This window comes from the organism of the source record quoted next, unplaced genomic scaffold (assembly GCF_019419815.1).
Source record: "Pyrus x bretschneideri cultivar Hongxiangsu unplaced genomic scaffold, Pyrus_bretschneideri_v1 Contig34, whole genome shotgun sequence".
Classification (NCBI taxonomy): domain Eukaryota; kingdom Viridiplantae; phylum Streptophyta; class Magnoliopsida; order Rosales; family Rosaceae; genus Pyrus; species Pyrus x bretschneideri.
In genome coordinates, this window is record NW_025999657.1 from 4775169 (window position 1) to 4789621 (window position 14453).

The 14453-nt window shown below is 41.2% G+C and overlaps 1 protein-coding gene across 1 annotated transcript; it reads left to right on the plus strand.

Moving 5' to 3' along the window:
• The first annotated feature begins 3891 nt into the window (after positions 1 to 3891).
• Positions 3892 to 5411, plus strand: LOC125480544 (protein INAPERTURATE POLLEN1). The gene is made up of 2 exons (XM_048591490.1): positions 3892 to 4086; positions 4197 to 5411. Exons 1-2 carry the CDS (start codon positions 4071 to 4073, stop codon positions 5057 to 5059), a joined length of 879 nt encoding a protein of 292 aa, XP_048447447.1. The 5' UTR covers positions 3892 to 4070; the 3' UTR covers positions 5060 to 5411.
• The last annotated feature ends 9042 nt before the right edge of the window (positions 5412 to 14453 follow it).

Sequence of the window (14453 nt, forward strand, 5' to 3'; positions counted from 1 at the left end):
ACAACTAAATATGAATTGAGACATTTAATTTTAATTAGTGAGAGCATCTCTATTACAATTTGTCCTGGAAATTAGAGTATTTTAATTCTCAGAGGCTTAAAATGATAAAGTGTCCCTGGAAGGGAAAACGTTAACTTCGGCTAACCTTTTGGGTTGTGACTCTTGTGACCCATCAAATTTGCATACTCTTAGTACTCGATAACACGAACGTATGGACACAAGCGCAACCACATTTGAAGTTACAATGAAAATTCCACGTAACTATGAACTTCGAGAGTATTTTCATAATTTACTATCTTCTAGATATTTTGTAAACATTATTTTATTCTATTTGAATTTTGGATCCTATGGGATCCACTCCTTTCTTGTCTCTCTATCTTCCTCACCCTGAACACCCTCTCTCTTTCCTCTTGATTTCTCTCTCTTTTCCTCTTTCCTTCTTCTTTTCCAATTCAAACCGGTCTAACCTGACCGACCCAACAAGAGACACATTTTTTAATCTGGGTCGGAATATTTTCAATAGCTTCTTCTTAGATACTAATGTAATATTTTATCTAGCGACGAAATTTTCTCTTTTGATGATGGAATGGTGACAGAATATTCTATTGTTGGTGACCATCACCATCACCAGCGCATGATGGTAAGTCTCAGCACATGGGGGTGCGTGAGTGGGCGCACGGTGGACTAGGAGGGCTCACGGTGGCGATCATGGTTTTTGGACTCCGATTTTGGTGTTTGAGCACCGCATTTCAATATTCTTTGTACTATTCAATTAGTTCACTAAGTTTGGGGTATTTCTACTTTAAGATTGTTTTCCGAGGATTAAAAAGAGCGTAAGAGGTGCGACAACTACGCTCTAAGGTGTGTCTTCCTAAAACTATATTTTATTATATGTTTCGAAAATGGTTTCATGATGTGCTTTCATATCATGTTTTGCTTTGCTTTTACTTAGCTTCTGAAATCGTTTTGTGTGATCTTGATGGTTGTGATTTATATACTTCGTGAAACTTTATATACTTCGTGAATCTTTCTTTGGAAAGTTTTACCATTGTAGTACTTATGCGATATTAGGGTTTTTGATACTTTGATTGAGATATTAAGTTATTAACCATAACATATTTTTATATGATTTATCTTGCTTATCATGTATGATTACAATGTGTATACTATACTTCACTGTATGTTCACATCCGACATTATGTTCGCATTGGATTCAGTGTAGGTGTCAACCTATCCTTAGATTGCATGGGCAACTAGGACTCAGGTGAGCACTTTGCGCCGACTTCACGGGTATGTAGTACTAGAGTGTAAATCTTATACACTTAGCCTATTTCATATCTGAATATCTCTACATGAGCTTATGTGTATGCATTGTCTGATGAGCATACCCTATCTGTTTATTTGATGATCGATGATTTGTCTGCTTATTTTGATTTTCAACTTTTCACTAATGCCAGGTATTATTTTATTATCATATTACGGTTTCACAATTAGATACTTTGCAATTGTGATTTCTACTTGTTGGATTCTTCAAAATGATTTTATAATGAGAATTACTTGTTTTCCATGTCCTTTCGGATTTAATGCTTATTCTCTATTGCCTCGGTTTTTCATATTTACAACTATGATTTCGAAAGCTATACGGGTTTTTATATCGAGAGGTTAGTACTTTACAAAAAGCAAAGGTTTTACTAAATTTTTATTTTGTCCACTTACATCTTTTGTTTTGCGCCCTCTAGGATTTAGTAGGCTTCGAAGATCTTGACGCCGTGACGTGGTGGCATATTCTTCCCTCATCAGTGTCGGGATTTCTTAGTAAGTTTGTAATAATTGCCTTCAGGTGTGCTACATTTTTTTACTTCCACTATGTATTTAATTAGATGCTTTAGTTCAACACACTCTCTGCGCACTCTACTATCACAAATTTATTTTATACTCTCCACTTTCTTTAATTTTCTTTTCATCTTACACTTCACTTTCACTTTATAATTTCATCATTTTGAGTGTCGGCCAAAAGGCTTCAGTTCAGGTATCCACTTGTTTATTTGAGTCATTTTGAGTATCCACTTGAATTATCCGAGTCAGTGTGTGTCAATCTCCAACCGATAATGGCATAAGACACATGAAATGCCAAATATGAGTAAAAGGCAACAAACTTTCTTCAAACTGATATGCTTAATGACATGGAAATTGACTCCTTTTGTTCAATCAATTTTTTTACGGATTTGGATCCTCTCCTGAGTAGAGGGTCTAAAACTTGATGACCAGGCAACATGGACCATTTGATCAAGATCTAACAGCTACAAACAAGAGGTCTTCTAAAAATTATAATAATTGTAGCCGTTGAATTTTGATCCAACGGTCCATGTTGCTTGGTCAGCAAAATTCGTACCCTGCTCAGGAGAGGATCCAAACCCATTTTTAAGAACAACAAAACTTGTGTGGTAAGCAACATATGCCACGTCTGTAAAGTAGACCTAATAGACATTAAATGCAAGATTGGATGTCTCCCCCGTAAATCTCACCCAAGAGAGGCAACAACATATGCTAGACCATCGTGCTTTCTATGCCTCATGTGATGGATTCACGATAATCAAGGTGTTGGGCTTTCACACTCAGGGGAGTAGGTTAGGTCTAGCAAACGAATCGTGTTTGTTATATTCATGTCGTTTTTATGTAACACATGTTATTTTAACAGGTGGTGTCGTGTCACATCTATTATCTGGACATTTTCTTAACAGGTCGGGTCATTTTACCTACCAAACCTGTTAAGAATTTTTTTTTCTCTTTCTAAATTTGCACATATTACATTGCCATATAAATATTACTTCGAAAACTAATTCAAAACAAAAAACCCCAATTTTCACAAACCCTAGAAACGAAAAACCGCAAATTGAAGAAACGAAACCAATCTTAATTCGAAAACTAATTTGAAGCAAAACCCTATATTTTGAGAGTAAATCGAAAGAATCAACAATTACCTTGATTAGGCCTCGAGATTTGCTCTACCCAGAGAGAGAGATTCAGAGACAAAAGTAACCGATCGACTGGTGGTGGGTTACTAGGTCATATGTGGTGGAGGGAGGCTGGAGAGAGAGATCGTGGACTTAAGGCTAGTCGGAGTTGAGGTTCGAGATTGAGATTTGAGAGTTCAGTTCAAGAGAGAGCGCGGCTACTTCAATTTGAGAATGAGAGAGAGTCTTATATAGGGTTGAGAAAAACTTTGGACGATCGAAATTAAATCTCAGCCGGTCCAACAGTCATCAATTTTTTAAATTTAATTTATAGATAGATAGATAGATATATATATATATATATATTAACTTTCAGTTCAATTAGGGGTTAAATCCAACTGTTGTCCATTATAATATTTCTTTTTAGTGGTATAAAATTATTTAATTAATATTTTTCTTATCGTGTAATGGGTTATCCGCGTCTATACTTGGACCGTCCCGTTATCTTAACATGTGTTTATCGGGTTACTCAATAACGACCCGATTTGTTATCATATCAATCTGAAAACCTGTTAATTTCGTGTCCTGTCATATTGGATTAACTAGTCGTGTCAGAAATTATCAAGTCTAGAGTAGATGGGCTCAACAAGCTAAGTAGATAAGGTTAGCCTAGAAGAGTCTGCTAGGGTAAGATCCAACAAAATCTTCAAGAGATAATGATCCTTATAATCATACCCCACACATTGGCAATGATCATTGATGCTATCAAAATACATCCCTAAACAGGACTCTAGATTAATTTCCATCATTACGTCCCTCATAATCAACTGTTGTCTAAATGGGTCAGATTGCGTGGGGTCCAAACTAACCACTTAGAAACTGTCACACTTCCCTCTGTTACTCTTATCCGAAAGTTTTACAGATTTCATATTTGGAACCCAAATCATCTTTAAATTTTGTAAAGGCCAATAGCGAAACCCCCGTATATTCCTAAAATTCACATTTCCCTCCTCAAACTCCGAAACCTTCGTCTTCGTCTTCGTCTTCTTCTTCTTCTTCTTTCCCACAACTACAACAACTACACAAAGCACAGAAAACCCATTAATTTCTCACAAGATGCTCAAAGCCGTAGGTAATTTCTGAATCCAATTTCCTATCCCTCTCAGAAAACCCACATCAATTCATCTCCTAAGTTCATTTCTCTGTCATAATCCTAATCGATTAATCAAATCTTGATTGCAGGTCTCTTTGGCCGGAAGAAAAGCGGCAGCAGCGGCGGCAACCGCCATTTCAAAGACTTCTACGCCGACTGGTTCAACACACTCAATACCACGCTCCTCCCTTCGCTTCAGAACTCGATGTCCGAGTCCGACTCGTCCCTGACTCACCTCTCCACTCAGGTCGAAACCCTCCATCGCCACTTCCAATCCTACTACGACGCCCTCGACCTCGCCGCCGCAAACGACGTCGCTCAGCTCCTTTACCCCGACTGGCGAAACCCTCTCGAGAAGCCCTTCCTCTTCCTCGGCGACCTCCACCCCTACCTCTTCACCAACCTCCTCCGCTTTTTCCTCAAACAAAACGACTCCGAGGACGATGAAGAGTACGACAACGACAGCCTCACCGTTCAATTCGCCGACGCCCAAGACAGAGACAGGGACCAACTCGAAGTCCTCTTCGACCGCCCGTGGCACATCGCGACGGCGTGGAGGAGCCCGTCGTACGATCTGATGGGCAAGCTCGAGCAGGTCGAGCGCGGGCTGAGGCTGATGGTGCCGGCGCTGGTGGCGCGCGCGAGGGACGCTCAGGCCGGGTTCTTGGAGCACGTGGGGAGGAATTGGGATTATGGTAGCGGTCTGCAGAAGGCCGCGGTGGCGGAAGCTATGGCGGAGCAGAATGAGGAGATGGTGGGGGTTTTTGTGGATGCGAATCGGCTGAGAAGGAGCGTTCTTGTGGAGATCCTTGGCGCCACCAGCGTGTTTCAGGCGGCTCTGTTTCTTGAAGGGTTGGCCCAATTTCTTGTTGGGTTCAGAGACCCTGAGTTACTTGCTCAGTTTGATCTCTGCAAAACGCCTCTCGGGAAGCAGAATCGCTTGGCGATTTGATATGGGTTCATCTTTTTCAAGGTTATGATCATCTTAAATTTGTTAATTTGGAAATGAAGTTCACATCAGATTCATTTCATGCTTACTGTGTGCTGGTATGAACTTAATTTGCAACTTTTCAAGGGGGAGTAGAGAAATTGCAGGTAAATATCATCCAGTGAGTGAGTTTGTAAAGTTTGCTCTTTTGCATTTGTTAAGGTACAATTTTTCATGTAATCTGATTTCGCATCGAAGATGTTAAGATAGAAGCTTGGTGAATCAATGTTGTTGTTGTCTTTTGATATCTTTGCAACACCAGCCAGAGATTATTGATCAGAAAACTTTGTGCTAAAAAATGGATGTTGGTTGTGAACTGATTTGTCCATTTATGCGGAATAGGGTTTAGGGTTTAACGTGGAAAATTTGGAAAAATAGCCAAACTTTGATCCATGAACAGAATTTTAGCCAATCATTATAATGTACCCTAATTGGGTAAATTACACAAAACTACCTTAACTATAGGTCGCACCACAATCTCATACCTCATCTTTTAAACATTACAATGTCATACATCGTCTTATGAATTCATTGGAAAGACTCATGTTAACTTTTATGTTATTTTTTTATCAAATGCTAAGTGGCAGACAAGAAGCCCACTCCTTGCCTAATTGAATTAAATAAAAATAAACTAATAATTTTTTATCTAAACAAAATTTAAATGAAGAGTGGGGAGGGAAGAGAAGAGTGGGGGGATTGTTGTTCGATTCATAGTTGTGGTAGTGCTGTGAATTACCTTAATTTATTTGTAATTCTAACCAAAACTTGACATAAAAATATTTAAAATGTCCTTGTTGACTGAAAATTGCCAACATAAAATTTCAACCCAATTTCTGCAAAACTCTTAAGAACTGATATTCAGACTCAATTGAACTCATTGCAATCAATTTCGAATCAAAATTCGAAGCCGCAAGATTTCATATAATTTTCTGACAAATTTTCTTGGGAAACAAACAAAAGGATGAATGAATGAGAAAGAGTTCCAAAACGCAGCGGTGCTAAGAAGCGGCCAAGAATCTCAAGGGGAGAAGAAGAAGAAGGTGACGCTTTACCTCGTCTTCTTCCACCGTACCATCCTTTTCTGTTCTTCGCTTTCAGTGCTTGCGATTAACTCCTCGCCGTCGCTACAAATTTAGGAAGTGTGAATTCAGGGAAGCTAAGAAGAAATGGCTGCAGTGGCAATCAATTGCAGACAAGGTTGAGAAATCGAATTTGAATTCTTTGATTCTCCTGACAAGATAGTCAGGTATTACGATTTTCAGTTTAGAACGGTTGTGTAGAGAAATTAGGACTCAATCGGGCGATGGAGGATTTAATATTTAGTTGGTCCAATTTGGAGGTGCTTGGACCCAATTTTACACTATCGACTGGTGCAATTAAGGCCGTTGATGAACATAGCTCTCAACCGTTGGATGGCAAACTAGTTAAGATAATTATTATCGAAGGATATATTGGGGTTTTAACCATGATATTATCTTTTAATAATATATCAATTGATCTAGACTAAATATGATTAATATCCTGGCGTTTGTTTGGAAATGGGTTTCTCTGCATGGGATAATATTAAAGAAGAATGGTTATATTATAACCAATGGTCAGGAAAAGAATTGCAATTCATTTGGAATTCTCTAGTCGACACATGCATAGACGTGGAGGGCTGGAATATGTGATCGAGTCGGTTTTTTGAAAATGCATGATTGCACCTGGACAAATTTGGTGGAAAGATTAAGAGTTAAATTTGCATTCAAATTACTAGAGGCAATGCCCCCTTTATTGCCGAGTCCTGCAAGAATGCATGGCTAGGGGATAAACTTGCATGCTGATTATTTGCATGCCTTAGTTCTAGTATTGTGGAGGTCATCAGATAGGCTGTTGCATGCTAATTATTTGCATGAAATAAGGAGATAATGATGGCATCTAAAAGATAGGCTATTGCTTACCTTGAGAAGTCTTTAACTGGGACCCTAGCTGACGAGTTTGAATTGAAATCAAATCCTACACTAGTGTGAAGCCGCACCACATAACATTTGCTTCTATAAATCCAGTGTCGCAGACAACATTCAGGACCCCCTCCCATTCAACACACAAACTGTCCTGCGCAAACTCTCGCTCTACTCGAAACCTCTCAACAACCTTGAAAATTTTTTTCCACCAACACATCTTCAATTTGGATAAATAGCACTGTGAAGGCAATCGGGGAACATCTTCAGTTTGGATAAACAACACAATTATCGTAGAATCAGCCGATCGTGGAGCACCTTCAATTTGGATAAACAGCATTGCATCAAGGCCGACTGGTTATCTATCCAAGTCTCGGTCGAGAAGGATTTTCGAATCCTTATTGGCAGAGGTCATCTCATTAGCCTTCTCGGCAAAGTGAGGTGTTACAGGTTACTATATTTGGCACATTGAAAGTCGAATTTGATTTTGAACTTCGCAAAATTATCAGCCTTGTCTTCAGGCTCTAGACTTGAAGGCCGAGACGTGTTCCTTCCTCGGCCGCAGTTACAAGATCAAGAAATCAGCAGCGTGCCCAACATGACATCAACACATTTTACTCCTCGGCCGACGAGTTGGCACGCCCCGCACACAACCGAATGACATAGTTAACTTATTAATTGCTTGGCCTGCGCACCACGTAGGTTTGGTAGTTTTTAGGGTCAACAGAAGGTTTTGGAGCTTCGAAGCTTCACTAACCTCGATGATCGTTGGAAGATCTGTAGCAAAAGCATTAAAAAGCTAGCCATATGATCGTGGAATCAATCGGACGTTTTGGTTTGATGCCGGTTAGGACGAAAGAATAGACGTTGCAGAACATAGTTTTAGCAATTTCCAAGGCTTATTGTTAAAATGGTCCCTTGTTTTAAACTTGGCCAATTTGATTCTTGTGTTTATCTCCCTTAGCTAATTAAGAACATTTCTATCCAATTTTTGTAAAAGAGTTCTATAAATTATTATAAACTTATTTATAAAATTATAATTTATTTGATTTAAAATGAAATAAAATTAAAAATTAAAAGAAAAATTATTCTCCTCTAGTCCCAACCCTCCAACCTCCTTCCTAGCATTACCCCTCCCTTTTTTATGTCACAACCTTAATCATTTGTAGATTGGAAGTTTTATTTCTTATATGTCTTATTTCTCATTGATCTGCATTCTTCTGTAAAGAGAAAGGGTAATTATTTCTCATATGATTTTTCTTATGAATTTTTTAAAAGAGATTGAATGAAATATCTATAATTGGCCAACAGATCAAACACGATGACTAAATTAGCCAAATCGAAAACATGAGGACTAAATTGACCATATGATTATAACACATGGACCATTTTGACATTTAAGCCAATTTTGAAACAACAAGGGTGTTTTAAGTATTTTCACATCAAATTTTGGTTAGAATTATAAAAAATATAATGGTTGACTAATATTCTATTCAGGACAATTTGACTATTTTTCCAAATTTCTCATTTAACAAGGCTGTGTCTTGAATGATTGTGTCATCCAGATTGAATTGCTACTCTGTCAGTTTTAGGCTCACTTGGAGAAAATACAAGGCCCAAACCCATCTCAATTCCCAACATAATTCCATCTCCTTCCACTCACCCCAATTCAAATACCATTAGTTTTAAGTTTTTTACTTATTATTGGAGATTAGGGGTTTGGCTTCAATGGTACGAGTGTTTTTACAATATATTTGATTTAAAAATATTAATTGAAGCAAAATCCTTTGACATATTCTGTAACATCCCGTCCCGGAATTATTGGAACGTACGTGTGAAATTACCATTTTACCCCTAGTTCGTTTTTATCACATTAGTGTTGTGTTGTGTGGTGTTGTAGGACCACACACACTCATACCCTCTCTTTTTCTCCCGGGATTCCCTCTCCCATTGTCTCTTCTCTGTCTCTCTCTCTCTCTCTCTCTTTCCCCGAGTTCTTCTTCTTCCTTCTTCAACATACGGACACACACACAAACATACTCAAACCTTCACGAATCAAGAAACCAAGACCACCCTCGTGCTCGTGAGGTTGAGAGGAGTTCAGAGGTGCCATTTTCAGGTAAGAACTTCGATGTTTTCACGTCAATATCGCCATGGCCGATTTGAGCACTATTCATGCAAACCTAATCTAGCAGGTTTTTGGACTTTTTAAGTTTATAGTTGTGTTTGTGAGGTTCCCAGGAGCTTGGGAGTAGTTCGTTGGACGAGTTTGGACGTCGGGAAAGCTGGGTTCAAAGTTGGCCGAGTTTTGAGCTTGAAGACAGGTATGATCGTGTGATTTTTAGCCCTTAAAACTAGCCTATCGTGATTCTACTAGTCCTAAGCTTCATTTTGGTATAAAGATCGTGAAAAATGGTTGAAAAACGAAGGAGAAAACTAAGTTTGAAATTTTCCCAGTTTTCCGGCACCGTCGCCGGCGCCGGAGTCTCGCCGGAGAAGAAAGGAGAATATTCCGTTAAGTTTAACAGAATATTCCTAACGGCAATGACGGCATCAGTTAAGTTTAACGGAATATTCCGTCAGTTTAACGGAATATTCCTGACGGCGTCAGTTGACGCCGTCAGTGTGCATGGCACGTGGCCGCGCGTGGGGGCGCGTAGGTCCGTGCCTTGGACGGCGCGTAGGGGCGCGTGCGGGGTCCAAAAATTATTTTAAAAGTATGGGTGTGATCCTGAGGTTGTGTAGAGCACGTTGGTATATTCAATTGTCCAATTTGAGCAATGTATGAGAAGTTATTACGAGAAGTTGGTTATGTGCTTTTAAATTAACGTTTTCATAGCTTTTTCGCATATAGGTGATTCGTATTCCGAGGACGAGCGTACACACTCGAGGCAGGGGGGCTACGACCCTTCCACTTATCAGTGAGTGGGCTTTTGGTTTTCCGTATATACCTATATACATTTATATTCCCAGAAATTAAATAGAAAAGGTTATTTGTTTTATGCCATGCATCATATGAATGTCGTTTACGCATCATCACATGTATTAGTAGTGGCATACATATATATATATATATATGTATGTATTTGGTGCTGTGGACGCACAGGTAAGTGCCAGGTAAGCGGTATTCATGTTGTTATGCAGTAGTAGTTTGAAATGCTTAGAGAGCTCATAATCTGCACCCCCGGTGTTAGTGCTCCCGCCCGTGGCCAGGGTACAGTCCTTCACGTGATGTTCACCCGCACCACACGCTCAGCTTGGATCCAAGTTAGGTGCATAGGCTTGTCGTACAAACCACATTAGGTGGTTCCGACTCGTAGGTGACCCGCGATTATTCGCACAGTCTTCACGTGATCGTAGCACTAGAGCGTATATATGATACACCCAGTCTTGTCGTACAGACCACGTTAGGTGGTTCCGACTCGTGTGCAGATTCAGTTATTGAGTTGAGATTGGAGCTCTATATGCAACCGTACAGGTCACATTAGGTGACTCCCGGCTGCCAGATTACATGTTATTGATGTGAATTACGCTTGAGCATTTACATTTGATTATGAGATTCCGTTGTGGCATATTCTCGAGCATGAATGGCATATTTTGGAGCATGATTGACATATCTATACATACGTATATATGTTCATTTTCTGGGAAGTATACAGGTTTTACGGCGAGGGGTTATAATGTATTTTGCTAAAGAGTTTTCAAAGAGCTTTGTTTTTGCCCACTCACGCTTTTGTTTTTGCGCCCCTCCAGGTTCTAGTGGTTTAGCAAGTTCGGTGGTTTTTCCCAGAGGGCGTCCCGGCATTTCTGACAGACACTCACCATTGTAGGGTCACCTTCGGGTGTATTTATGTCGCATCTTTCCTTTTTGACTGCTGTAGACTTGCTCTGAAATTGTGTCTCACATACGCTAGCACTTGTTTTAGTACTTTGTATGCTAGTTAGTTTTTAATTATTCATACTTTTATATTACTATCTTCATAGCTTCCGCACGCGCACATGGCTACGTCACCTTCGTGTGACGGCCAGCACGCCCTGATCTCGGTCGGGGTGTGTCAGTTTGGTATCAGAGCCTAGGTTTGGCAGTCCTGTGTCTTTGTGAGTATTCTAATAGTTGGTGTCTTCTGTCAGAATCATGCCGCCTCGTTGGGAACCACGTCGTTCTTCTGAGTCTAGCTTCCCCGATGTTGCTCAGTTGGGAGAAGTTATTGCTACCGCCCTTCAGTCAGTGATGCGCCCTCCCCAGAGGACTCCTCTGGAGACTATGTATAATCTAAAGTTGGATAAGTTTAAAGGTAGTGAGGGTCACGAAGGCGCAGAGCGTTGGTTAGAAAACATAGAGAAGACTTTCCGTGTGTTGCATAACCAGGGGAACCTTCCTATGGAGAGGTGGGTCGAGACAACCTCATGGTTTCTGGAGATGGAGTCTGCAGCCTGGTGGGAACAGGAGCTTCGTAGGTTGACTCCAGCTCAGAGGACTGATTGGAATGTTTTCAAGGATGTGTTTCAGAGGAGGTTTATACCCCCTGAGTATATTGATCGTAAGAAACAGGAATTTACCGAGTTGAAACAGCGAAAGATGACGGCTAACGAGTATTATCGTAAGTTCACTGATCTGTCTCGTTACTATCCTGACGTCGCTGGTAATCCGGCGGAGATGCTTCGTCGTTTCCGCTTAGGCACTAGGAAGAGATGGCGCTCTATGGCGACTACTACTCACTGTGAGTCCTACCAGGATTTTTACGAGATACTATTGAGGATAGAGGACTCTGAGAATATGTCGAGTGACAGTGATGAAAAGAAAGATGACAAAGGGAAAGGTCAAATGTCGCTTGGGCCTCGCTAGACTCAGAACTTCAAGAGGGGTGGTATTAGTTCAAGTTCGTCTAGTGGTGGTTTCAGTACCTCTGGACAGGGACGAGGAGGTAGGTTTTATGGAGGCGCTCGAGGCCAGAGACAAGGTGATGGTGGTCGAAACCGAGTTCCATTTTGCCGTAGATGTAATAACCGACATTTCGGCGAGTGCAGGCGTGGCAGCGGTGGTTGTTTCACGTGTGGACAGGTGGGACATAGAGCGGTGAATTGTCCCCAGGCTCAGCAGCAGAAGCCGCAGCAGACCTTTATGCCGCCACCTGCACCGATTCTGCAAATCCAGGGTCCGAGTAATTATGGTCAAGCAGGTAGAGGTGGTGCTTACCACTATCAGGGTGATGCTGTTCCCTATGCTCTGGGACAATATCAGTACCCCCAGGACCCGTATTCACAAGGTGGTTATCCCCCGTATCCCAGCAACTACATGCCATATCCTCCAGCTCCAACGGGTGGTTCTCAATGGTACCAAGGAGGACAGTATCAGCAGGGTGAGATTGCCACTAGTAGTGCAGGGTCTTCGAGACAGTTGGGTCAGTCCAGTCAGGGGTGTAGAGCTCAAGGTCGCGGTGTTCAAGCGAGCAGAGGTCGTGGCGGACGACAGCAGGGCCAGGGGCGTATTCACAATATTTCCCTGCAGGATGCTCAGAACAACCCGGACTTGATTATGGGTACGTTAAACATTCTTGGTTATTTTGCTAGAGTCTTAATTGATTGTGGAGCTACACATTCCGTTATTTCTCATACATTTGCTCAAGTAACGCAACCTCGCCCCACACCTCTAGGGTACGATTTAGAATTCGCTATGCCTAGAGGAGAAAGATGTGTTGTAGATTGTATGTACCCAGGATGTCCAGTGATAGTAGAGGGTGTTGTTATGCCCGCTGATCTTATCCCGTTAGATATTGTCGATTTTGATGTGATTTTGGGCACAGATTGGTTGCACTTCTATCGTGCCAACATTGATTGTTACGGGAAAGTAGTTACGTTTCACCGTCCTGGATTACCTGAGGTTACTTTTGTGGGTGAGCAGAGTGGGGTAAGACACGGCGTTATTTCGGCTTTGCGAGCGAAGAAGTTGTTGTTTAAAGGTTGTCAGGGGTATCTAGCTCATGTGGTGCTAGAGGAGACCGTTCCTAGCAGAATTGAGGATGTGAGAGTGGTCAGACACTTCCCTGATGTTTTTCCTGAGGATTTACCTGGTTTACCCCCAGTTCGAGATGTGGAGTTCACTGTTGAGTTGCTTCCAGGTACTAATCCTATTTCATTAACTCCTTATCGTATGGCTCCCGCTGAGTTAAGGGAATTGAAAGTGCAGTTAAAGGAATTAGTGGATAAGGGATTTATTCAGCCTAGTACTTCGCCTTGGGGCGCTCCAGTGTTGTTTGTGAAAAAGAAAGATGGGACTTTGAGGCTGTGTATCGACTACAGGCAATTGAATCGGGTGACGATTAAAAACCGTTATCCATTGCCTCGTATCGACGATTTGTTTGATCAGCTGAGAGGTGCTTGTGTATTTTCTAAGATAGACTTGAGGTCTGGGTACTATCAGCTGAAGATTAGTAGGGATGATGTTCCTAAGACGGCGTTCAGGACTCGTTATGGTCATTACGAATTTCGGGTTATGCCGTTTGGGTTGACGAATGCACCAGCTGCTTTTATGGATTTAATGAACCGGGTATTCCAGCCTTACTTGGATAGATTTGTTATTGTCTTCATTGACGATATTCTGGTGTATTCTAAGTCCAAAGCGAAGCATGTTCGACATCTTACTTTATTGTTGAAGAGGTTAAGGGAACACCAATTGTATGCTAAGTTTAACAAGTGCCAGTTCTGGTTAGATCAAGTCGCATTTTTGGGGCACATCATTTCTGCTCAAGGTATTCTGGTTGATCCTCAGAAGGTTGCAGCTGTGGAAAGTTGGGAGCAACCGCGAACCGTCACTGAGGTGAGAAGTTTCATTGGTTTGGCGGGATATTATCAGAGATTCGTTAAGGATTTTTCGGTAATTGCCTTACCACTGACGAGGTTAACAAGGAAAGACGTTAAGTTTGAGTGGAATGATAAGTGTGAGCAGAGTTTCCAGCAGTTGAAGCACTGTCTTACTAATGCACCTGTTTTGACACTCCCGGACGATAGTGGTGATTTCGAGGTTTATAGCGATGCTTCCTTGAATGGTCTGGGATGTGTATTGATGCAGCATGGTAGGGTGATTGCTTATGCTTCGCGGCAGTTGAAACCCCATGAGATGAATTACCCTACACATGATTTGGAGTTGGCTGCTATTATCTTTGCGTTAAAGTTGTGGAGACATTATCTTTACGGAGAGAAGTGTAGGATCTTTACAGATCACAAGAGTCTTCAGTATCTCTTCACCCAGAAGGAACTTAATCTTCGTCAACGAAGGTGGTTGGAGTTGCTCAGCGATTACGATTGCACGATTGATTATTACCCTGGTCGTGCGAACGTAGTGGCCGATGCACTTAGCAGGAAGTCACAGGGCCGTATTAATGCGTTGTACGCTAGTTGTATTCCTCTTTTGGTGGACT